The 25769-nt window shown below is 47.0% G+C and overlaps 2 protein-coding genes across 2 annotated transcripts in view; one reads left to right on the top strand and one right to left on the bottom strand.

Moving 5' to 3' along the window:
- The window catches only part of RETREG3 (reticulophagy regulator family member 3), a 318375-nt gene extending 293760 nt beyond the window's left edge, over positions 1-24615 (bottom strand). The window contains exon 1 of the mRNA XM_086924101.1: positions 24124-24615. Within this exon, the coding sequence (XP_086780227.1) occupies positions 24124-24305 (182 nt within the window). The 5' untranslated portion in view covers positions 24306-24615. The remainder of the gene's footprint in view (positions 1-24123) is intronic.
- A 379-nt stretch (positions 24616-24994) lies between these two features.
- Positions 24995-25769, top strand: part of TUBG1 (tubulin gamma 1) — a 197387-nt gene continuing 196612 nt past the window's right edge. Inside the window, exon 1 of the mRNA XM_086924100.1 lies at positions 24995-25147. Within this exon, the coding sequence (XP_086780226.1) occupies positions 25099-25147 (49 nt within the window). The 5' untranslated portion in view covers positions 24995-25098. The remainder of the gene's footprint in view (positions 25148-25769) is intronic.

Raw genomic sequence — 25769 nt, 5'->3', positions numbered from 1 at the left:
TCAGGTTGATGAATTCGCTAAAGCTATAGATACCTTTTTTCATAAGAACGAAGGCTCTGTCTCTTCCCCAATTGTTCTATGGGACTCCTTTAAATGTACTTTCCGTGGGCAAGTCATTAAATGTATGTCCAAACGTAATTCGGATATTAAAAAGGAACTTACGGTCTTGTCTTCTGAAATAAAGTCTCTGGAAGCTTCCTTTAGGCAATCTAAGGATCCAACTTGTTTACAGCAAATAAAGTTACTTAAATACAAATATAATACCATTGTTACTAAAAGAGCCCATATTGGGGTACAAGCTCAAAAATCAAAGAAGTTGTTGTTAAAAAAAAAAAAAAAAATCGAGCTGGGAAAATCTTGGAGGCTACATTAAAATTTCAGGATTTCTCTTTTAAATCCTCGCAGATCTCTTCTATTACTGACCACGCCGGCTCTAAGAAATTTCAAACACAAGAAATACTTGAAGTTTTTCGCGACTTTTATAATAAGTTGTATACTCCTTCTAATCAATCCTCTTTTGACCAGTGTCAAGCTTTTTTAAAATCGGTTCCGATTCAGTCGGTCTCTGATGCTGATCGCTCTTTTTTAAATAAACCTATTTCCCCCGACGAAATCGAGTCTGCGATTAAAGCTACTCGTTCTGGCAAAGCTCCAGGTCCTGATGGTTAGCCAATCTTATTTTATAAAACTTTTCTCCCTACGCTTGTCCCCAAATTAAAATCTGTCTTTGATTCTTTTATTAAAGATGGGTGTGTCTCTGGTACGGCCGCTGAAGCTACTATAGTAGTGATCCCGAAAGAGGGGAAAGACCATTCGGATCCCAAAAACTTCCGACCTATTTCTCTCCTTAACATGGAAGCAAAGATTTTTGCTAAAATCCTGGCCAAAAGACTAGAATCCCTTGTCTCTCTTCTTGTTCATCCTTCCCAAACTGGTTTTGTGAAGGGCCGTCTTGCGCGAGACAATATACGCACTGTTATATTCTCGGTGCTGCTAAACGGTCTCAACTTCCTGCCGCGGCCTTGGCCCTTGATGCGGAAAAGGCCTTCGACAAGGTCTCTTGGCCGTTTCTTCGTGCTGTTTTATGCGCGCACAATCTTGGCGACTCTTTCATTAATATGATAATGTCCTTATATTCTCAACCCAAAGCTAACATTAGAGTTAATGGCGCTACGTCCTCTTTTTTCAATCTTAGTCAGGGTACTCGACAGGGATGTCCCTTATCCCCGCTCTTATTTTTATTATCTATTGATCCTCTTCTTCGTTTGATTGACCTACACCCTGATATCAAGGGTTTTTCTTTTAGCCGTCACTGTATTAAAACTGCTGCATACGCAGATGATGTTCTTATTTTTTCAGATGATATCGCTTTGGCAATCCCTGCTATTTCTAACATCATTTCCCTATTCTCTTCGGTTTCAGGGTATACCCTAAATAAAGACAAGACGGAAATGTTCCCTTTGAATGCCTATTGTTTCCCCTCTCATATGGGATCAGCGGGTTTTAAGTGGCAGTCTACACACTTGAAATACTTAGGAATTTATTTTTGTTCTACTCTGTCTACCACTGCTGCCTACAATGAATCCCAGACTATACTTAAAGTGCGTTGTCTTTTGGATACATGGTCTCCGAAACATATTTCTTGGAGGGGTCGCCTCCAAACTCTCAAAATGATGATCACGCCGATTATTAATTTTGTTTCATCCATGCTGCCGATTAAATTGTCAGACTCATTTTTTCGCGAAATCGATAGTCTGACTTCTAAATTTTTGTGGAATGACAAACGTGCTCGACTTGCATACAAATTTTTGCGTCGTCCTTGTGATATGGGAGGTTGTAATTTTCCTGATTGGGAGAAATATCAGACTGCTTTTTTGGCGTCTCAAGGTGCTTTATGGTTTTCTCCGCCTTCTCTTCATGTTCCTTCTTGGCTGCTCATAGAACAGCATTTAGCATCTCCTTTGCCTACTGCCTCTTTTTGCACTGCATCTACTTTGCATATCCTTTTTTCCTGTTCTATTATTCTTGATACAATTGCTGCGGTCAGGAAAATAGACAAGAAAGTGGCAATTCCGTTACATAAAACTAGGTGGACATCTATTTGGCGGAATTCCAAAATTAAGCTTATCCTTTCTCCCACCCTCATGTCCTATTGGGCAGACAAAGGAATCTCTCTTGTTAAACATCTCTATGGTGTTTCTGACGAACCATTACCCTTCTCTACCTTGGCTCAGAAGCATTCCTTATCAAATCTTGATTTTTATACTTTTCTTAAAATTAAGGTGGCCATTGCCAAAGTTCGTCTTCATCCTACTTCTTCTACCATCTCACTTTTTCATATTTGTATCAAATCTGGCCATGTCGCCTCCAAAATTTATAAATTTTTGTCCTCTGCTTCACTCCCCGAACAGACGGTTGCTCAACAAAAATGGTTACATCATTTTGATCATGCCATTACAGAGCATATTTCCTCTGAAACTTGGCAATCAATTGGTAAATTCTCTCTTCGTAATAAAATCGCACCTTCTTTAATGCAGTCTAAGTTTTTTTCTATTAATCTCCTTCACTTGACGCCTGTGCGTCTTCATTCGCTTAACCTTAAAGAGGACAACTTATGCTGGAGCTGTGGTTTGTTGGCAGGCGACTTTCCTCATATGTTTTTTCATTGTTCCTTGCTTCAACCTTTTTGGAACCTCATTCAGAAACATCTCTCTCTTATCTTTGGTATTGAGCTCCAACTTTCCTTCTCCGTAATTTTATTAGGCCCACTGGCTGCCCCTACTCCTCTCCCTTTAGATCCATTGGAGTTACAGTTGTTGGATCTTCTCCTGACTGTAGCGGTGAAAATTATTTTTATGGAGTGGAAATCCTTTTCATCGGTTTCCTATCATACGTGGTGGGCTTGGGTCTCCTTTTTACGCAGTGCCCACACTTCGGTTGATCAAGCTCACCTCTCTCCATCTATTTCTAGTGGGGTTTGGAAAGCTTTGGATGATTATATGGAGTTGTCTTCCAAAGGGTTGGTTCCTCAGTTTCCTTTTGATGTGTCTGTCTAATTGTTGTCTGCTATTTGGTCTCTAGGTTGGGTTAGTCCTGTGGGAATCCTTGTTTTCTCTTTCCTGTCTTCTCTTCCTACTCATCCTCTCTTTACTCCTTCTCTTTTTTCCTCTTTTCTTCTTTTCTGTTTCCTCCCCTATCCCCTTCTCCACATTTTGATAGTGATACGTTTGTTTTATTGCCTTGATAGAGGCTTTTAATTGAATGAAATCTATATCTCTCATAGGCTACTGTTCCTTATATATATATAATCTCTTGTTTTACCTATCAATTTTAGCCCTTTTTGCATATGTCTATTGCATCGATTGTATCACTTGTATTGTATTTTATATTCACTATTCTTACCATTATTCTCATCAATAAAATTTTCTTGAAATCAAAAAAAAGGACTTTGAGGGATACTAAAAGTGTCCCGGCTGGGAATCCATTAATGCAGAATTTTACAATGGTAAAGGAGGGCATTGCAGCGTCAAGTACGTTACAACTCTGCTACTATACAGTTTGTTTCAGTTTAACGGTACACAGTTTCTTTGTATTCAGTTGGGTGGCAGTGTAAAGAGCAGCCCTGCTATGCAAGTGCGTTGTTCAACACTTAATTGTTTAGACTCATGCATGAGCTTGTATGCAATAATCACGATTGTTTACTCTGTATTCTGTATCAAAACTGCAGAGCATTTTAAATATTGTGTTTAAGTCATAGAACACTGAAAGAAATAGAAGGTGGGTGTGACACTTTCCTGTGTTCTTGGTTTAAGTTTTACTTCTACAGGGGAGTACTGGCGTTTTGGTTTAGAGACACTTTGTCAATTATTTCATGTGATTAAAAGTGCAGTGAGGACTGATCTCTGAAGTGACTGGTAAACGTCATAGAAGGGTCAAAGTCTAACCTTTAGTTTAAGCTATTGGCATTGTAAATGGATGTCTTATTTATGTTTTAAAAACCAGAATATAAATAAAAGTAATTGTCATTTACAATGCCAATAGCTCAAACTCACGTAAATGCGAGACCTATTACATTGCAGATGCTGGTTTCAAATTGAATGAAACATGTTAAATTCAACTGCCGTGTGTTAAAGTGTATGAGAGGATAATGCTGTGAAGTGTGAAGGTTGTGTGCTCAAGTGGTGTTGGCAATTGGTGAGTGGAGATGGGTGTAAAGTAAAGTCAGCTGTAGTATCCTCGAAGGAACCGAAATAGCCTTGTAGAGTAGAGTATCCAATTTATTGAATAAGTAAGATGCAGGAACAAAAGAAACAAGCAGCTTGTCCATGAGCTGACTGTACATGCCATCACTACATCAGCCTCAGATATGTCGGAATGCTGCAAATTATTTTTATTATAAAAATGTTTATTTTCGATTTAACAAATAAGTAAACAATAATGCATTTAATTGCTAAAACAGCAATAACTTCATAATATCTCATCAAATCGTATTTTAAAAATGTAATTGTCAATATATATGCAAAATTGGATTTCCCACAACACTTCCATAGTATCGTCCGAGTGGCCTAAAAGTATACATTTTCATTTTTAAGTTAAATGAAAACAAATGCTCAAGGTTACATAAACGAGAAGTTGAAAGGCAAGCGCCCCCATACTCCCACCGCCTTAAATACAGGGAAGCGGGTGAACCTTATCCGAAAAAAAAGTTTACAACTTCAGCAGACATTTTTGTTTCAAGGTGTTTGGTATGATCAGTGCTCAGATAATTGTATGTATAACTTGTAGCTAAAAAGTTACTGTGCATCCCAAACCCTACACGCCTCATGTACCCTTCTTGATAGCGTTCAGCAGCCTAAACTACACCCGACCACTGCAGGGCTTCATACCCTATACTCTGCGGTCCACACCTCCTATTATCGGCGATCCACTGACCAACAGACCTATTATCTGCGATTCACTGACCCACAGACCTATTATCTGCGATCCACTGACCCACAACCCATATTATCTGCGATCCAAACACACCCACCAGTATCCAGGTCCAAACACACCCACCAGTACCCAGGTCCTGCGAGTGTCCCACGTCAATGTTTATGCACTAATCCCACAGCCCAGAGGAATTCTCCAGCACCCAACCCAGCAACACACATGCCCAAGTATCAACTCACCGCTCTTGGGTTTAGTTTCCCCCACGGGCCCGGTCGAGCCGGCCCTGGGCTGGGCTTTGCTGATGGTGCTACTGTCCATGTCGGCTGCGCCGGCTGGGCTCAGCGGCATGGTCGAGGGCACCGGAGGGGGGAGCGGAACACGGGAAGTGCTGGAGGACACCGAGGCTCATGGCGTTCGGGCACTGCGGGAGGGACCACACCTCAGGCATCCTGGAGACATCCTCGGGGGCTGCCAAAGCCAAACAAGAGACAAGCATGCTGCCTTCCGTGAAGCCGGCCAGGAAGAGAGCAGTCATCGGCGCGCGGCGGCGAAGCTGGCGCCGTGAGCGTGCGCGCGACCAAATCCGCTCGTGGCCAGCTCTAGTCGCTCCCTCTCCCATTCAGAATGCTGGGCGCGTGCCCAGATCTTGTCTCCCTTTGTCGGCTGAAACGATTGCTATAGTTCTCTGCCGAGAACGCACTTCGCGCGTCTCTAAGCAGAGACCTAAAAAAAGACAGAAATGTAAATAAGTGTTGCCATGTCTTGCTCAATAGGATGTTAATACTGCTGCTTATTCTAAAGTGGATTCCATTGTGGTCCATTCTGGCAGAATGATGCTCTAGAAGTGAGGCTGTGCTCCATTCGGAAGATTACCCTGCCACCACCAACCAAAAAAAAAAAAAGAAAACACAATTACAGAATTCTATTGGGGTCAAGCATTCCTGTGGTAAAATGTTCCTTTTCTTTAGCTTGCACAAGACCTATTGTGATCTTACTGCTGTCAAATGCTTACTATCAGTGGGCTATATTGTAATTTGTTTGCTTCTTATTCAATGTCTTTCCTTTCTTGTGTTTATTCCTCTCCTTAAGTATAGTTTCTTTACAATCCTTTTCATTGGCTGACTTGTATCATTCCCCTGCTCAATCTTAGCTCACATTTCGGGGCCCACCTTATTCTTCCAATCAAAGCTCCACAAGAGTGCATCGGTTTTCTAGCTCTCTTCCTTGTGTGCTGCTTCCACACCCTCAAAACCCTGCCACCCCTAGGGCTTTATTGCTGCCCAACAGTTGCCCCTCCCAGGCTGTACTACGTGGATATTTTGATGGGAGGTTGCTGAAGGTCCGATTAAGGGTTCTTTTTGTTTTATCTCCTATATTCCACATTCTGCATAAAGGCACAAGCTTTGGCAGACAGAGGCTTTTATGGCACTGGGCATCTCCTTCGTTCACTTAGCTGGCATCCCTGCCAGATGCGTACTTCACAATTAACTGGGGGCGATAAAATAGCTCCCTGGAGTATTGCAGACAAACAAATTGTTGAATCCTGTAGAAGTAAATTAGGTCTTGGAAAATGGTTTCCTTTTACATTCTGGCACTTCCTTATTCTGTTCAAATTCCTTTCAGTTTCCTTCTTAAAACGTATTCCAAAAAAATAAGCCATACCACGTATAAAGATTGAAGACATTGATTCCAATGTACAAGTTTGGGATACCACACGGTATGGGCTTAATTTTCTACCAGTATTTGGAAATAGGTGTTTCTTTTACTTTTCTTTAAAATCATAATTTAAAGACAAACATTGGAAAGTCAACAACTCAGAATTCGCACAATTAAGGCGAGACATGTTTGCTTAGTCAATGCCGGTTATTGAATTATGTTTGTGCCAACATTCTCTGCAGAACAACGGCCCCCTTTGCTTATTTGTGTCTTAATAATTAGAGTCCAGGAGATCAGTTTCATTTTGACCTCTGCTTAAGACAGTCATACTGTTTCCAACACAAGCACAGTGGAAGGCAGCTGCAAACATTCAGAGATAGGGACTGGAAGCAGATAAAATAGAGGGGCGTCGCAGACAGAGGGCGAGCACAATGGGAGGTGGGGACATAGGACAGACCACAGCTGCGTCCACTTCAGCTTCAGAAGGACCACGACTCACCACCACTCGCAACAGGTTCCCCGCAGGAGCTGGAACAAGATCACCACCGACCAGCTCACCACATCACTGAACCAGAACCCTCCAGAACAGACCAACGGACCCCAACCAAGCTGCCAACAACCTCACACAGTGGATCACCAACTGCGCTGACGACCTCGCACCCCTGAAAAACCATCCCAGCAGGCCCGGAAGCAAGAAAGCCTCCTGGTTCAACGACGACCTCAAGAACTCCAAGAAGAAATGCCGCACCCTCGAGAAAGCCTGGCGAAAAAACCTGACTACAGACAACATGACCGCCCTCAAGCACGCCACCCGCAAACACCACCAGCTGATCCACACCACCAAGAAGTCAGCATTCAAGGACCGACTAGACAACAACGCACACAACAGCAAGGAACTCTTCAGCATCGTCAAAGAGCTCTCCAACCCCAGCGCCGGAAACAACATCACTCCTTCACAAGACCTCTGCGACGCACTCACCTCGTTCTTCCACAGCAAGATCGCAGACATACACAACAGCTTCGACTAACAGACCACGCACCCAACCACAGAACCGAAGCCCCCCACCACCACCCTCCGCGCCTGGACCCCGGTCAGCACCGAAGACACCATCCACACGATGAACACCATCCACTCCGGATCGCCAACCGACCCATGCCCCCACCACGTCTTCAACAAGGCCGACTCCGTCATCGCACCCCAACTCCGGGACATCAACTGCTTCTCAACGCCGCCACCTTCCCGGAGAGCTGGAAGCATGCCGAACTCAGCGCCCTCCTGAAGAAACCATCAGCAGACCCCACCGACCTCAAGAACTACCGCCCCATCTCGCTCCTCCCGTTTCCGGCCAAAGTCATCGAGAAGTCAGTCAACAGACAGCTTTCCGCCTTCCTCGAGACGAACGGATCCCTCGACCACTCGCAGTCCGGCTTCCGAGCCAACCACAGCACCGAGACCGCCCTCATCGTAGCCACTGACGACATCCGAAACCTGCTCGACAACGGGGAAACAGCGGCCCTCATCCTCCTGGACCTCTCCGCAGCGTTCGATACGGTTTGCCACCGCACCCTAGTACAACGCCTCAGCAACGTCGGAATCCAAGAGAAGGCACTGGAGTGGATCATCTCGTTCCTCGCCGGAAGAACCCAGAGAGTCCGCCTCCCCCCGTTCAGATCCGAGGCCACCGAAGTCATCTGCGGCGTATCACAAGGATATCACTCAGCCCCACCCTCTTCAACGTCTACATGAGCCCCCTCGCGGCCATCGCACGCCAACACAACCTCAACATCTCCTACGCCGACGACACCCAGCTGATACTCTCCCTCACCAACGACCCCGCCACCCCAGACCCAACCTACACAAAGGGATGAAAGACGTAGCCGAGTGGATGAAGAACAGCCACCTGAAACTGAACTCAGACAAGACGGAAGTCCTCATCCTGGGATCATCACCCTCTGCCTGGGACGACTCCTGGTGGCCCCCTGCCCTGGGCAGCGCACCCAAACCAACGGACCACGCACGCAACCTGGGCTTCATCCTGGACTCCTCCCTCTCGATGACCAGACAAGTCACCGCCGTCTCATCATCGCGTTTCAACATCCTACGCATGCTCCGAAAGATCTTCCGTTGGATCCCCACCGAAACCAGGAAGACGGGCACCCAGGCACTCATCACCAGCCGACTGGACTACGGAAACACACTCTACACCGGAACCACAGCCAAACTTCAGAAAAGACTTCAACGCATCCAGAACGCCTCCGCACGACTCATCCTGGACATCCCCAGACACAGCCACATCCACATCTCCGGACACCTGAGAGACCTGCACTGGCCCCCCGTCAGCAAGAGAATCACGTTCCGTCTCCTCACCCACGCACACAAGGCCCTCCACGACCTGGGCCCCAGGTACCTCAACAACCGCCTGACCTTCTACACTCCCACCAGCCAGCTTCGATCGACCAGCCACGCCCTCAACACCGTTCCACGCATTCGAAGAGCCACCATGGGAGGAAGATCCTTCTCCTACCTGGCAGCCAAGACCTGGAACTCTCTCCCCATCCACCTCCGTCTTACCCAAGACCACCTCTCCTTCAGAAAGCAACTCAAGACCTGGCTTTTCAAGCAGTAGCGGACCCCTCTCCCCCACGCGCCTTGAGACCCTCCGGGTGAGTAGCACGCTATACACATTTCTTGATTGATTGATTGATTAGGAGACAACACAAACAAACAACAGGGGCGAAATAATGTTGAGGTAAACAACGCAAGAGGATGGGTCTTGCAAAACTAGAGGGGTAACTCCGGGCCTCTGCTCGAGAGCAGAGCACACAGAAAAGCAATGCGAGCTTATTGGTGCACTTTTCAGCAACGCCAAAACTGCCCAACTGATGGCACACAGCACCTTTGGATACCACAACTCTCAACAGGCATGCAAGAATATATATATATATATATATATATATATATATATATATATCCAGACAAAGAGTTTAAACCCCGAAAGGAAGAAGCCACAAGATCGGTATTTTTGGATCCATTTCTTTAAGGGAGCATCATCAAGCAGGAGATGCAGACAAACATTGACCACCTGAGTCTACGGCCAGACCGGTTCGAGATTACGATCCCTTCTTCAATGGCATCCATTTGTAATGATGATGTGGAGTGCACTCGATTTCAAAGAGCCTGCCTCCGTGGGCATGGTCGCAAAGCGGCCTTCTGCGTTTTATATTGCACACAAAATTAATAATCTCAAGTGAGTTCATCATTAGAAAAGGTGATGAAAAGCTAAATTCAAACCCAAGTGGGCCGGTGAAAAGTTATACTGAAATGTCCTGTTGTCATCATTCTGCTGCTTCTGGACAGCCGGTCTCCCGCAGCATGATGGAAACGTTTGGGCGCCATCACACAGTCCGCAAACAAGCGGCAGGCTTTGCTTCCGCTCAGGGAGTCAAAGGCCCTGTCAATGTCAGCTAGCAACAGCGCTGCCTGGGCCCCAGTTCTACCAATCTTCTTCATCACTACATGTACGCGTCTGATGTTATGTCTCGTCGCCCTACGAGGCATAAACCCGGCCTGATCCGGGTGGATCAGTTCCGTGATATAGGGGTGGAGCCGGTTCACAAGTGCATTGGCCAGTATCTTGGCCTCAATGTTCAAAAGGGAAATCGGTCGATATGACTGGTGCCTATCTGGGGGATGTCCGGGCTTGCAGAACACCACAATTTCAGCGTGTCTCCAGTCCGCCGGCAGGAGTCAGTGCTCTCTCGCCGCCTCCAAGGCTCCCTTATAGTGTGACCCTAACTGGAGATGATATTTCTTAAAGAGCTCGCTCGGAAACCCATTGGGCCCAGGGGCCTTACCGGTATTAAGCTCCCCCAGGGCCGTGCCCAGTTTCCCGGCCGACAATGGAGTCTCAAGGCGTTCTCACACGTCCTCTGGGAGTGCGCGGGGTGGGAGGTCCGCTATAAATTTGTCAATGTCCAGCGCAGGGAGATACTCCTGTGGAGCATATTGGGCCGCGAAATACTGGGCGAAGCTGTCCGCCAGCTTCTTCGGGGCCGAGATTGAGGCCCCAGCATCATTCCTGAGGCCCGGCAGTACCTGCGCCTGAAACTTGTTTTGGCAGAGTCTATGTAGCATTGTACTTGATTTGTCACCCCATTGATAAATTCTGCTCCTTGTCGCCAGCCATACTTGCAGAGCCTCGTCTAGCAGTAGGGACGCATAAGACTGCTGCGCCAGAAGTAACTGTCCCACCTCCCTACCGTCCAGAGCAACTCCGCACGGAGTCTCCAGAAGTTCCACTGCCGCTGCGGCCTTCACCAGCTCCTCTTTCCGTTTCAGACGAGCCGCCGCGCACCAGGCAATATCCACTCCACGAAGCGTGGGCTTTAGGGCCTCCCATAACGTCCCCACATCTGTTACTGTGCCTATATTATCCTCCCAGTAGTGAACTATGGCCTCCCATATGATGTTGGTAATCTTCCTGTTGCAGATTCCAAGCTGAGAGGCGCCACCGAAATGGCTGTCTCCCCCCATCTAAACTAGCATCTTCTGTGACGGGAGAGTGGCCTGACAGCCCACGCGGTAAGATAGACGCCGAGTCAACCCTCCCTATCGCGGCGTTGAGGACAAAGATGTAGTCAAGTCTAGAAAATGATTTAAGTACCGCTGAAACATATGTATACTCACGATCATGTGCATGGAGATAACGCCACGTGTCCACCCATCCCATTCCCTGCACCATGCTTCCCAGTTTGGTGGGTGTGTCTGCAACTTGCCCACCCCGGGTCTACAGCGGTCTAGTCGGCATTGCATAACATCATTCCAATCGCCTCCTATCACTGCCAGTCCCTCTGGAATCTCCGCCCACACTGTATACAATTTCTCAATCAATGCCCACTGTAAGGGCGGTGGGGCGTATACACTCCCAACTACTAGCGGCTCCGTACCAATCATCCCCTTTATAAACACATATCAGCCCTGCGGATCAATCCACTGTGTCGAGTGGACGTAGGACAATCTACGATGGATCAAAATCGCCACTCTTCAGGACCCCCTCACAAACCCAACATGGTAGACCTGGTCATAGCCGTATCTTCAGGCTCAACGTTTTGTTGCCCAACAGATGAGTCTCCTCTAACAAGAGAATGTCCGCTCTCTCCCTTTTCCCCAACCTCAGAACTGCGCCTCTCTTAATCTGATCTAGCATCCCCCTCACATTCCAGCTCAACACTCTCATAGAGGCCATAGGTGACCTCAGTCCGAGATCCTCAACCGCCATCTAATCGCAAGCACATCATCGGGCACAGCAATGGGCATAGTGGGAATGTACACACCAAGATCAACAATTAAACAACATTGTGCAGCGCAACCCTCCCCTCCACCCTCCCCCAACACCCGTACCACCCCCTCCCAAAACTCCAAGCCCCATGCCCTCCCGTCCAACTCCCCCTCAACCCCCCAACCCCCCCCCCCAATCCCTCAGCAACGTTGAAGTACCTGTAGCGGCATAAGATATCGCCAGCCCCCAACGGGAGGCCGGAGACCATCTATCCCATGGATCCCCACGAACAACCCATCCATTCCCCAACCTACCCCCCCCCCCCCCAAGAAATGAACTCCTCTAAACTCAGGAAATGCGTCCGCCCTCCAGTCCGCTCCCCCCCCACCCATACCCACATCCCATGTCAGCAAAACCACAGTCATCTATACAACTCTGACGGTGATTCCCGAAGTCTTCTGCCATCTTCAGCTGGGCATCACATGGCCGCTTAAATCTCTTGTGCAGAACTATGTGCCAATGTTTTAATTAGTACTCCTCGATCCCTCACGGATCCAGCTTCTGAGTGTCCGGAGACTCGGTCTCCCCAGTTCCCCCTTCCTTGGAGGGAGAGCGTCTCGAAGGTCGGGATCTCCAGTTGCTCCTACTCCACGAGCGTCTGGGGGTTCGTGGCGGCGCCGCTGTTGAGGATGAGTCAGAGTCTCGAGCTGGCGGAGTATGCGCCCTGATTCGAACAGTCTCATCGGTCCAGGTGAATACCTCCTCCGGAGTGTTTAAAGAACTGTGTACGAGACTGGAATACTACCCGCAGGCGGGCCGGGTAAAGCAAGGCATATTGGATTTTGAGGTCCCTCAGGCGTGCTTTGGCCGCTGTAAAGGATTGCCGTTGTTGTTGCACCAGCTTTGTATAGTCCGGGAATATCCGAATTCTGATTGTCGCACATAAGGGGCTCCTTCATTCGCGCTTGTCTCAGGATAGTGTCCCGATCATGGTAATTGAGTAGCTTGGCTATCACCGGCCGGGGGCGAGCGCCAACAGGCGGCTTCTGGGTAAGCGCTCTATGTGCTCGTTCAATTCTGAAGCAATGAGAGAGGTCCTCCGGCGGGAGCCTGCCCTCCAGCCACCGGGTCAGGAAGGCCTCCATGTTGCCCTTTTCGCAACCTTCCGGAAATCCAACAAACCTTAAGGTGTTACGCTGAGCCCGCCCTTCCGCGTCCTCCGCCAAGAGCGCCAGGCCCTTCTGAATCCCTTCCATGCTAGCCACCTTCTTCTTCAAGATCGCCACATCATCCTCCACTCCAGTTATTCTGATCTCAGCTTCCGTGATATGGGCCACGGCATTCCGCAGGTCTTGGCGTAATAAAGTGACGTCTGCCCCCACGGCCCCTATCTTTGCATCCAGCATGTCTCTAGATTGTGTAATCGCCGCCATGAGAGCTGCGTTGTCTGGCCCCGGCGCCTGATGACTTTCAGAGGCTCCCGCACCCCCACTCGGGCCCGTGAACTTGTCTATTGTCCCCTGCTTCGAGGCACCGCCACGACTCCCCCCTCTGGTTATCTTCAATGGCGGTTGGGGTCACCACTCCGGGCCCCGCCGTGCATATCTCCTGGCTCCCAGTACCGCACCACTGGAGGGGGGCCTCTTGCTAATACTTCGCTCGTTCTTCAAGGCCCAGCAGGGCCCGCCAGCCGCACCTCCCGTAGATTACAGGCCCAAGAGGGCCAGTCAGCCGCTGACTCAGGCTGCACCCAGTGACCCACGGACGCAAATATCTGCTCCTGTAGTCCGTTCTGCCCACCCACGATGCCTCACAACACCTCCTCTGGTTCCCTCGAAGGAGCCCTTGAACACGGGACCACTACACGAGGCCCACGGGCCTTACATCTGCCGCGGCATGCCTGGTCCGGTCTATTTCCACCGCATCCATGCTCAGTGTAGGCCTCTTCGCTATGAGCAGATCTTTCCCCCAGGTTCGCGCCGCGGTCCGACCCAACCGCCGAACGGGAGGTGTCTCCGACCCAATGTGGCAGCCTCAGTGGTCTGGCGTGGGATCTCCTGCCGCTGCACACAGCCCATCCAGTGTAGACCCACTCACCCCTGTGTAGACTGGGGGGGTGGAAGAGAGGGGGGGTCGTTTCAGCGTCAGCAGCCACGAGCCCCTCCCGCCGCGGTCCGATATGACCGCCGGGGTCCTGCTGATCACCCCTCCGCTCCAGCCACTCCACCGGACCACCACTCAGCACTCCTCGGGTCGGCTCACCTTTTGAAGGATTCCTCTATGTCCCAGCCGCACCTCGGGGATGCTGCCACCGCCTCCGGCTAGCTGATCACCAAAATCCAGGTCCCGGCTGCACGGCGCCGACTAGGCCGTACCACCGCTGTGTCCCCGGGTTGACCACCCGGTCTCCGCTTTCAGGCGCGCTCTGGTGCCTCACTATGTTGAAGGGCAGTCTGCGCCGTCAGTACACTGGCCTCTGTCATCGACTCCTCTGCAGCGCCGCCCGTCGCTGCTCACCGCTGACCTTCTGCTATCGCCGGGAGCCGCGAAACACGAGGTCCCCGGCACCGCGTCTCGGCATAGGCCGCTCCGCCTCAGGACGTGATTCCCGGCATTCCGCACCCCAGATTCAGCCCAATTTCGCTCCAGGCCCGCGGGCCACCTTCCGCATCAGGGCACCTCGTTGGGGACACTTTTGGGCGAGGGAGAAGCAGGATAATTTTGCGGATATTAGATCGGCAGGACGGAGCTCTTCTAAGCTGCGTCCACCATGTTGGCTACCTTGGCCATGCCCCTCTCTTCCCCCTCAAGAAGGACATTTTAACGCCTTAACAGCAGCGTTTTTTCCGCCGTGGTGCGGGCGTTCTATAGGGTGGGCGGGGCTCCGTCAGCAGCACTAGGGAGGTGGTGCTCCCGTCGGCCAACGGGAGCACGCAAGGGGTTAATAGTTATCTCCTGGTGTCAATATTAAAAAACAGGGCAAGCGCGATCTGAACAAATTATCAAGCGCGCTGGTCTATACAGAGGGTCTACATGTTTCAGCCATGACGATCTGTCTTTGTTCGCGAACTTCTTCAGGACCTAGATTACTATTGCTAGTTCAAATATAATGTGAAAAACAATAGATATATAAAGTAGTAAAATTGAAACGATAAAACATACAAACACCTGGGATACCCTATGTTTTGGAAATATCTACAGGATTTGTCGTCATCACCTGTGAAAGAAAAAACATGGCAATAAAACTCATCCATGGCAAAAAGGAGAAGAAACAAATCAGAAATACTTGTACTATACTTAGTGTTCTGAATCATGGAACAATTTGCTTAATATTATTCCAAGATGTAACAGCAATGTAAGGAGCAATTTACTTGTACTTTCAGTGCTCTAGACCTCATTTTGGTGCGTCTGTTAGACCCGCAAACGTTGCTGTTTGACATCCTTCTGCGACGGCCCATCCGGACTGGATTGTTTGCTTGCGGTGTGACACATCTTCATTACTCGGTGTAGGTTCTTTTTTTTCCATTAACGTGAAAGCGTGATGGCGATAGCTTGTTTTGGTTTGTAAGCCCTCTTTTCTTCAATGGGTTTCTGTCCGCTTTCACTTTTAAACACGTCACGCTTTAACTTTTCTTTAATGGGTTTCTGGTGGCTTTCACTTTCAAACATGGCATGCTTTAACTTTTATTTAATGGGTTTCTGCCCGCTTTCACTTTCAAACATGGCATGCTTTAACTTTAGCAGCCGCGCCCCACAGGATGTTAAGCGTCCCTGCCGAGACTCAAACCCGGTTCTCCAGCGTTGAGGTCGACCTGGGAAGTTCCTCGTGCCTCTAGAGTCTTGCAGTTGCACGAAGGACCGTTTGAGTCGAGATGTCCAGTGACGGGTTCTAGTCGGGCTGGTGATAATATTTTCCGGTCTCGGGTTTACCAATGCCTGTACGAACAGTTGCCATCTTGGAGTGGGAGACGTTTGATTGTTTTGATGAGTCTTAGCTTGTGAGCAGCACCTTTTATTATCCATGTTCGGTTTGTTGTTTTATATGAAGACCACAGTGAAGGCACTCTGTATCACCTACGAGCAAAGACCTGCTACTTCCGGGTGTGTAAAACATATATGTTTACAATATTAATCTTGGCAAAGGACTGATTATGAGCAAATAAGGATTGGATGTATAAATACTATTGGGACAGCAAAAGAGCATTTTGCGATTTTTAAACGTCCTATTGAGTGTCAGATTTACAAAACTGGTTTTGTGACTCATTTCGAAGTACAGATAGGAGGGAGCATGAAAGGGGCTCTACTAATTGCGAGTAACAATCAAATGAATCAATGGTTTGTGAATGCAGTTACAAACCGTTGGACAGACAACAGTGTTGGGGGAGGCAGGATTTAACAAGCATTTGCAATGTAATAGGTGTCATTAAGCTATTGCCATTGTAAATGACAATGCCTTTTATGTAGGTTTTAAAAACCAAAACTTAAAAAAGGCATTGTTATTAACAATGCTAATAGCTCAAACTAGCGTAAATGTGAGACCTATTGCATTGCAAATGCTTGTTAGAGGAGGCACGGACAGGCAATTCAGCATGGATTAACACCTGGTACGGTCCCAAGACAGATCTGAATATGTCTGGAACCCCTCCATGATAGAGTGGTGAGCACCCCATCACCGGGGAAGCACTGGTGCTCTCCCCGTAGGCCACCCAAGTACAGGCCCCCACTGGGGATGGTAGTAGAAGCGCTTCCGTTGCCACCCCCAACGCCAGACACGGAAATCTGATTACGCCGGTGCACAAGCTGTCAGGGACACGCTGGAAGCCAATTGCTTCCAGGGCGTCCAAGGAGAGGACGTTTGTACAGACACAACCTTCAATCTGTTTATTTTTTTTTTTTTATACATTGCAGACTCAGGGATAAAGGAAAGAGTTTTTCCTTTTCCCTCCTATGCCTGTTTAGAGTGGATTCCTGTCCCACGATCACAGGTAGAGCTACGATTGTGGAGCAGATATCAACACCACAGGACCACCAGAGATTTTTTGGGGGTGATGGTTAGGGGAGCGACCCCTCGGACAAGTGTCACTTCCCTGGGGGCTTATTTTATCCATGTTTTGTCCCAGAATGAAGATTGGGCCTTTTTAGGATGATTAAACCCATTAGAAACCAGGGAATAGTTTGTAATGAGGATTATGGTGAGTGACCCCTTGGGCAAGGGTCTTTCTTCTTGGGGGGGCGGGGAGCAAGATTTTTTGCAGTAAGTGTGGGCTAGTGCTTGACTGGCAGTATGCAGAGACTGGCGCTTGGCTGGCAGCGCGGTTGGACTGGCACTTGGCTGGCAGTGTGCGGGGCAGGTGCTTGGCCGGCAGCGTGTGTGTGTGGCCGACTGTGTGTGGACTAAGGCTCAGCTGGCAGTGTGTGCACACTGGCGTTTGGCGGATGGTGTGTTTAAACTGGGGATTTTGCTGGCTGCATGTCGACTGTCTGGCACTGTGTGTGCGTACCATTTGGGTGGTGATGGGCAGACAGGGTTTTATAATGTTAAATGTTTTATTTCTTGTCATTTGTGATTGTAATGTTTTGTTTTTCCTTTTTATTCTAGTGCAAAGCTTTTGATTTACTGTTCTGAGACTTCCACTTGTGGTTTCGGCACTGGTAGATTTGCAGTTTGTGTAATTGCCTGTCTTTGCAAGAAAACTTTTTTGTACGGTTTACTGTAAATGAGTATCATTGTATCATTTCTCTGAATGAATGCGATTTTTGAAAATGCTGTAATAATAGCAAAAATATCCTTGGGTTTGTATATGATGCATATTGTGTTGAGTGTAATTTTCTTTTGTTCTTCCTTTCTAGGGGGATATTGTTGGTGATTTCTGCATCTGTAAAGTAGGTGCTGGCGAGTCCAGCGGTCTCTGACAAGTGAGTGTTATTGTTTTTTACAAAATATAGGCTGTTGTGTGTTTTGCATTGACTGACTTATTTTCTGACTACCAGTAGTTTTACTTTCCGTTTGATAAAGCCACACTTTATTACTTATTTTACACAGTGTTGGGTATGTTGACTTATTTGTCAAGTTTCTTTGCTTAACATGGAATACGGATAGCCGCAAGATTACTGCTCTGCAGGTTGTTGGTATACTTTTGAGTCTTGATGTGTATAGGATTGACTCCGCATTCGAGGAAGAGGAGGCAGTCCAGGATTGTGGCAGGGAATTTTCTGTCAGAGAGGAATCATCTGATGATGAAGCCACTCTGTGCTGCTTTTAGAGGAGGAAACTTACGTGCCAATATTGCAGCAACCCGACGCCAATCAGCCAAATGTGAAGTACTTTAATTATGGATGGATTGCAGCCTAGGGCTGAAAGGCTTCCCATTGGCAGAGCTGAACTCTGGGTTGCCCTAAACATAGTTCAGCCAGCACTGCCCGTCGCAATGTGTAGAGTGAAGAGTGAACATTGAAAACGTTCTGCAAATAACTTCTCAGACATTTACGGACAATGTATTTTTGGGTGAGATTGCTGACCAGACTAATTTGTATACTGACCACTATTTGAGGGACAACAGTGCCAGACTTAAACCCCACTCTAGAGCCACCCGGAGTACTCCCACAAATCTGGATGAGCTAATGAAGTTCTTGGGTTTAACTTTTTTGGTGGGCTGGATAAGAAGCCGTCACTGTCTTCATATTGTTCTACTAGTACCTTGATTGCAACGGCTATATTTCCTGCAACCATGAGTTGTGATCGGCATTTGCTGCTTCTTCAGATGCTGCATTTTGTTGATAATGCTTCAGCGTTGCTACGAGATCACCCTGATTGAGACTGTCTTTTTAGGATTTGGCCTATCCTTGATCACTTTGTAGATAGATTTTCAGAGATCTATTTTCCAGGGAGAGAAATAGCTGTGTATGAGTAGTTGAGCTGTGTATGAGTAGTTGGTCCTGCTGAATTGATGTTGTGTCTAACTGTGTGACAGAATAACGAATGAAGGAAGCATCATTTAATGAAATTTAAATACAAATGTTTATGAATGTCACAATAAGGAGTGCTGGATCAAATTGATGCATTTGCTATTGTGGGGTTTTAATCCCAGGAGGATTAGGGTCATTGGGCCTCAGGTCCTGTGCACCGAGAGACAAATTTATATAAATACCATACTTTTAGATAGGTGCAGTCACTGTTGCCTCAATCCCCATGATTCTGTCTAAAATTGCTTGTGGCACAATCCAGTCTAACCGTAAAGGTTACTGAAAAGAGCTGGTTTGTAAATAAAACTTAAGCAGGGGCAGCGCAGTGCCTTGCGTAGCTCTGAACTTCTTGCTGTGAAATTTGCGGACTGGAGAGATGTCTACATGCGGACTACCATCCATAATTAAAGTACTTCACATTTGGCTGATTGGCGTCAGGTTGCGTAAGTGCCAAACCTTTGTTCACTTAAGACTACAATATGCACATGGGTAAAGTAGATCAGAGGTTGGGAGCTTATACTGCTTTTCGTAAGGCTTAAGTTTGGTATAAGAAATTGGCTATCCATTTATTTTATTTAGCAACCTTCAATGCTTTTGTTGTATTCAAGGATTGTTCTCCAGTCAAAGATGACATTTGGTCATTCAGCAGTCTGTGATGGGCAGCCTTGTTGTACTGGAACAGGCTTGAGTTGCAGTGGAGGATGATGTGCCTAAATTGAAAGATCGCTGCTTTTCTGATCACATTCCTCCCACTCCCAAAAAAGACTTTCCCAGTATGAATGTAGAGTCTGTGCCCCAAGAGGTATGCGGAAGGAGTCGTATGTATTGCCCCTATTGTCCTTATAATCTTGGGTTGAGTGTGCCCACGTTTTAAATTGCAACACATGCAACTGAGTTTTTGGGAGCAACTGTGAGCGTAAAAGTAAAATGACTAGTCTACATTGTTTTATATTTTTTGTCCATATTTTAAGGTTGGCATTAGTGGGATGTATTTAGTTAAAGCTGTTGTGTTTCTAGTTATAGTGTTTTATCTACTTCCATTTGGTTTGTGGTTCCCTTTTTGTTAAAAAATTTGATGGAAGTGCGTGTGGACTGTCGCTTGGCTTGGGTGGTGCGCGGACTGTCGCTTGGCTGGCGGTGTGCAAGTAGAAACTTGCTGCTAGTCACTACAAACACTGCTAGCCAAACGCCAGTGCACACACTCCGTCAGCCGTTGTGATTGCTGTGTTAGTCATGTGGGCATATGAAAGTGATGGGCCCTTGCATGACGCTGTCTGTTGATGTAAATGTTGCAAAGTGCTGGGCCCGTGGGTGGCGATGTGAATGGTCTTATGTATGTCACGTATGAAAGGTATGTGAATGTCCTGTAAAGAAGTTGGTGCCTTGTCACAGCTTTAAAGCTCACAAGCTGTGAGTCATTGGTTCAGATGATTGACCTTTCCACTATTAACATTGCATTTCATTTTTTTGAAATCTCTTAATACAATTTTACGTTCTGAACCATCACTCACCCACATGCCAAATCTAACCAGTATGTGCGTGTACCTAAGGAACAGATGGTTGTGAAGTAATATATGTCTTTTTAGTCTCTCTGCAACAGTGTAGATTGTTTCTAGGGAATAATCTGCCAACTATAGATATTTTCGTATACTAGACACCAAGGGGAGTACAAGGTGGTGGGCCTCTTGTGGATCCTAACAAGTTTTCTTACCCTGAATCTCCTGCAAACCTCAAATGTATCTTAAGAAAAATAATAATAATCACATTTACCTCACATTTCTGGGTGGGAAGTTGTGGATCACTGGTCCGGCAATAGTTTCCTACCAACCAGCGTTCCCCCAGGTCTCCCAGTAAAAATGCAACCTCTCTTGTGTGGGTGTGCCAAGTGCCCGCGACAGGGAAGGAAGGGCCCACAATGTATTGTGAAGGCATCAGAATTATCGAAGACAAAACAACCTGGTTTTGCAAGGGAGTCATCTGCGTTTTTGGTCCCAGGCTTGTCTGCCATCTAAGGAAACCTACCAAGCCCAGACACTCAAGGGAAGTGTGACTTGTGTGAATCCCCTAATGTTGTCTTACCCATAATCCCCTGCAAACATCAAATTGTGTCTGAAGAAAAAAACAACATTATCCTCACATTTCTGTGATGCAAAGTTCTGGAATCTGCAGGGAGCCACAAACTTCCAGCCACGCAGCATTCCCCCAAATAGCCTGATAAAATGGTACTTCACTAGTGTGGGTAGACTTAGTGACCACAACATTCCACAACACCATAAAAACAAAAGCCCTAAACATAATTAACTGATTAATAGTAATGGCTGTTAAAGCGATTAGAAACCACTAACGTATTTCATAAAAACTACTAATGAAGATGAACTGAGTACCACTGAGTTTGTCATCTGCAAAAACAGTTACTCAAAAGCAGTGAAATGTAGCAGTATGTAAAGCCCACTTTTCAATGGAAGGACACTATCAGGTAAAATGTTATTAGTAAAGAGGAATTGGTGATTTTTTTGTTTTTAATAAATTCTTGCACTCATGATGTTTGAAAAAACAGATCAGTTTTGCAACTCACCTTGCCCAAGACTTTTTGGGCCCATACACCTCCTTAAAAGCAAATTTGATACACTGACAGGAATGGCCCAAAATCAACAACCATTCGAGATGTACAAGTCAGATAATGCTCTAAAAATCTTGCGTGTCTAATGCCTTTGTTTAAACATATGCACATTTTAACTGGGAAAGGTGCAACACTGGTGAGATTTACTTAGTTACATCAATGGGCCAACCACGACAAAACTAATGGGTGCGTACGGTGGGCCACCTATTTAAAGAAAATCATAATTTAAAAGATTGTCAACCACTTTATTTTATATGTTAAAACAGCAAAAGCCATCAAGCATAGCAGATCTGACACCCAGGGCTCCCACTTATCCCTCAAAAGCAAAACACATGCCTAACAAATCATTAGTGAGAATGTACCATCCCTCACCCATTTATTATCACCATCATGTTAAGTATATCACATTAGTAACTTCTTCCATTGAGATTAAGACACCTACCGGGCGTCATCTTCAAATAAAATACCATAGATCCAGAAGTAGGTAATATCCTTCTACCTGTACTCATGTCAGGCCCACAACGCACATTGGGCTCAAAGGGCTTCAGCGACGTGCCACCCGCCCACCGGACAGCTTTCCGGACTGGCGACCATCTTATTGCAGCTGCACCCGAGTACTTCACAGGTCTTTAAAAGGCCACTTACTTGTTAACGAGGCTTTGTTGTGTTTTCACCCCTTCTTAGATCCCCTGCATCTCCACTCTGCCTATTGCTGGAAGAATTAGCCACCCCGGAATGTTTATTAGCACCCCCCTCCCCCTTTGACTCATATTCTCCTTCCATATACCAGCCCTACTGCCATATATGTTACATTCCCTCACTTAACCTTCTAGTTAAGTGAGGGAATGTAATGTCATAGCACACACTAGCATTTTCCCAGCAGGTCCTGAACCCCCCCCCCCGAACACTTGTGGTAGGCCTGCCCTGGTGTTACCCCTAAAGACATTGTCATTTAGCCAACATCACTCTGCACGCTAGATTCTAAGTTTATAATACAATCAAAAAATCCAAACAAAATCTAAGAAAGGTTAATGGGCATGATGCACCCTAATCTCACTCGAGTTGTGTGGATACTGATTTAATGTATCAATTCATAGCTACTCACTTCTCAAACAGATTTAACCAATAGATTAGGTCATTAGACACCTCTCATTAAGTACCTGCCTTTCTACGGGTCCTGTCCTCCCAGCACTGTATCCTCTCTTCAGGGCACAAGTCCTAAAAAAAAGAAGTGAGTGGACTCACCTAGTTAGGCAACATATAAGTGACATCACGGCTCGTAACATCACGGCACATGACATCACAGGAATTGACATCCCAAGCCACAACTTTACAGAAGTGGCATCACAAGAAGTGACATGAGATCTTAAGCCCTCACATATATGTTTAGCAGGTCTATCATGTGTACGTTTGAGCGTACTGCGAGGACAATAGCACAGTGAGCTATGGAAGAGGATATGCGACTTCGAAACCTTGCAATTCCCCAGTTTTTTGTAACACATCCTGTACATTCAGTTACAAACTTATATCATTTGTTGTGCATATTATATGCACGTGTAGATGTAAAGCGCTCTGACACCCTGCATTGAGATGAGTTGGGCTATACAAGAAAAAACAGTGGTACTTATATTATTTCAAAGTATTCTCAGGGGTAGTAAGCACTATATAAATGCAATTTGCTTTGTGTAACTGCTGGGAAAGACTAACAAATCCGATATTCTTACAGTGCATGCATATCTCCTAAACAGGGACTGAACAAAGTGAAAAGCTGCTTCTCTTAAGTAAGTGTGAAGTGCTAACAAGGTGGGAGCCTTTGTTTCCCCTCTGCTTCATTTGCATCAGGTGTGAGGCTCCTGACTGCTCCCAGCCAAGAGACTCCAACAAAAGGAGGCCTGATGACCCCTCAAATTGGTCCTTTGTTATGGGCCCAGCAGGAGGTTTAACCCTTTCGCTGCAGCGGCTATTCCTCCGCAGCGCTGGCGGGGCGGCCGCATGCTGGTGACAGAACCGCTCCGTCACCAGCCGCGGTTGAGCTGTGCTTTTGACGGAGCCGTTCCGTCATGTCCCGCCCCGCTCAATAGAACGCGCCGCGCAGGCGCGGCGGACGGGCCATGACGGAACCGCTCAGTCATCAGCACAGCCCAACCGTAGCTGATGACGGAGCGGTTCCGTCATCAGCAGGGGAGGGGTTAAATAAGAAAGACCCGTCCTCACCTGCACGTTGCTGCTTGTTGCAGATGGAAAGTAGACAACGTGCAGGCAGTGCTGAAAATGTCCCGTTGTTTGGAAATTACACCAGGACGAGTTCAGCACATTATTCAATGGGGGCCATACTTCCTGGCAGGGTGGCCAGCGTTCACCCTGTGAAAATAGTGGTTGGACGCCGTCCACCCGCGTGTGCCCCCGACTCGTGCCCTGCCACTCTCCTAATAGAGTAACACACTTGCAGTTCTCTCTTAGTCTATGGGTCATGAACTCCGCTCTCCCCTTCCGCGTCTTACATACTCCCCCTTCAATGGGTTATAACGCCCGACACAACACTTTCACCCGCCTTTAGATATATCCCCCTTCTGTCTGAAGCCTGGCCGGCATCGCGTTACATCATACTGACACATGCCTTTTGTGGATACTGTACTCCCTCTCTCAGACTTCACTGTAGAAGATACTATTACTCACCAGAACACTACATTTGCCCCCAGACATAACAACGCGCTGTGTCCACGTTTCTCCCACAGCAACAGGGCCTGGAGATAACTGAGCGCCGGTTCGTACGGCTCCAATGCTGCGCGCAGTTGCTCCTGCAGGTCCAAGACTCGATGTTCTCGCGCAAGACCAGGAACTGGCTCTCCCTGCTCCATCGTCGCCGTCTTACAGCTACTCAACCTCAAGTAATGACGTCACCGACAGAAGGCATCTGCGTCACCTATGGCACCGTGACGTCATTGCGTATTATAGTGCAAAAAAGCCAACGGAGGGTTAGACGAGAAAGAGAGAGGAATTCAAACTTAGATCACCAGTGAAGATAAGCGTAGCACAATAAACTATCCAAGTGCTTCAGCTCCTGTCCCTGGCATTCTATTCCGCTCGAGCGCTGACAGAAGCTCCGCCCGCCTTCTGCACCACACCTGCTGCTACTACTGTCACTGTAACGCATGCGTAGTTCGCAATGAGGCCGTTACCAGATTGAAAACAAAATGGAAAGGAAAAACGGACTGCCATGGCCACTGAACATAAGAAGGGAGGGCAGGAGGGGCTTCAAGGAAGGCCATTGGTTGAGAAACAGAAGACATGCAGCAGTACCGTGGAAAGAAAAAAGAGACTAGATGGGTGCCCGTTGGAATATCTCAGTGGGCTTGATTGAAATAGATTAAAAATGCACGCTGTAAAGCTGAAACTGAACTATACGTGTAGAGCACAACATACTGAGACAAATTAATTCAAAGGGCTGAATCACCACGGTAATTAAGAGTATCTGAAAACAAACGTCTATAATTGTGTTCATATCTTTAATGTCGTCGCCCTTTGCAGTACAGCTCACGAGCGCCTGCGCGTCGCCTGTAGGCGGGGCGTTTGTCTGTCTCTTTCAGCTGTTTGGTAGTACGCGCCTTGTCTGGTTGTGAAGCGGGAGTGAAGGCTCCGTTAGCAGCTGCCATGCCCCGGGAAATCATCACCCTGCAACTGGGCCAGTGCGGCAACCAAAGTAAGAGCTGGAGGGGATAATATAGGGTGCGCCTGTTTGAGCGGAGGAGGGACACTGCTTGTGCGTGTGGTTAACCGCAGAAGGGGTGCTGTGGGGGCGCAAAAACGTCTACTGATTAAAGGGGCAAATCAGTTGCTTTCCAGAGAATTAGTTCTGTAGATAATGTGAGGATTCATTACAATTTTATGTCAAAGGCCCGGAGGCCAACATTATGCATATCCCTAATATCTAATGGTAGAATGGTATACTCAGGAGCGTTCTGTAGACTGTGACCAAAAATATGTCGTTTTTTTAAAAAAAACTTCTAACTAACGTAATGTTTACATCTTTGGAATGACGTCATACGACTTCTGGTCAATTGTTGGTATCTTAGGAAATCACATTACATGCACTTGAACCTGTATCGGAGCGCAAGTACCATATTCGGATGTCATTATGAAAAACAAATATAAAATGCGTATGAGTAAACTTTAACGCTTACAGTTTTACTTTTGCTATTACGTTTTCATCTATATATAATAATGCGAATGGCATTTAACAACTCCAGCCGCTTGTAATCCATATCTTTCAGATCTTCCTTCTGTTTTTTTTTTATTGATCGATAATCCTGTTCCTACTGAGG

The sequence above is a fragment of the Lissotriton vulgaris genome, chromosome 5 (genome assembly GCF_964263255.1).
Source record: "Lissotriton vulgaris chromosome 5, aLisVul1.2, whole genome shotgun sequence".
Classification (NCBI taxonomy): domain Eukaryota; kingdom Metazoa; phylum Chordata; class Amphibia; order Caudata; family Salamandridae; genus Lissotriton; species Lissotriton vulgaris.
This window is presented reverse-complemented; position numbering and strand designations above follow the sequence as displayed.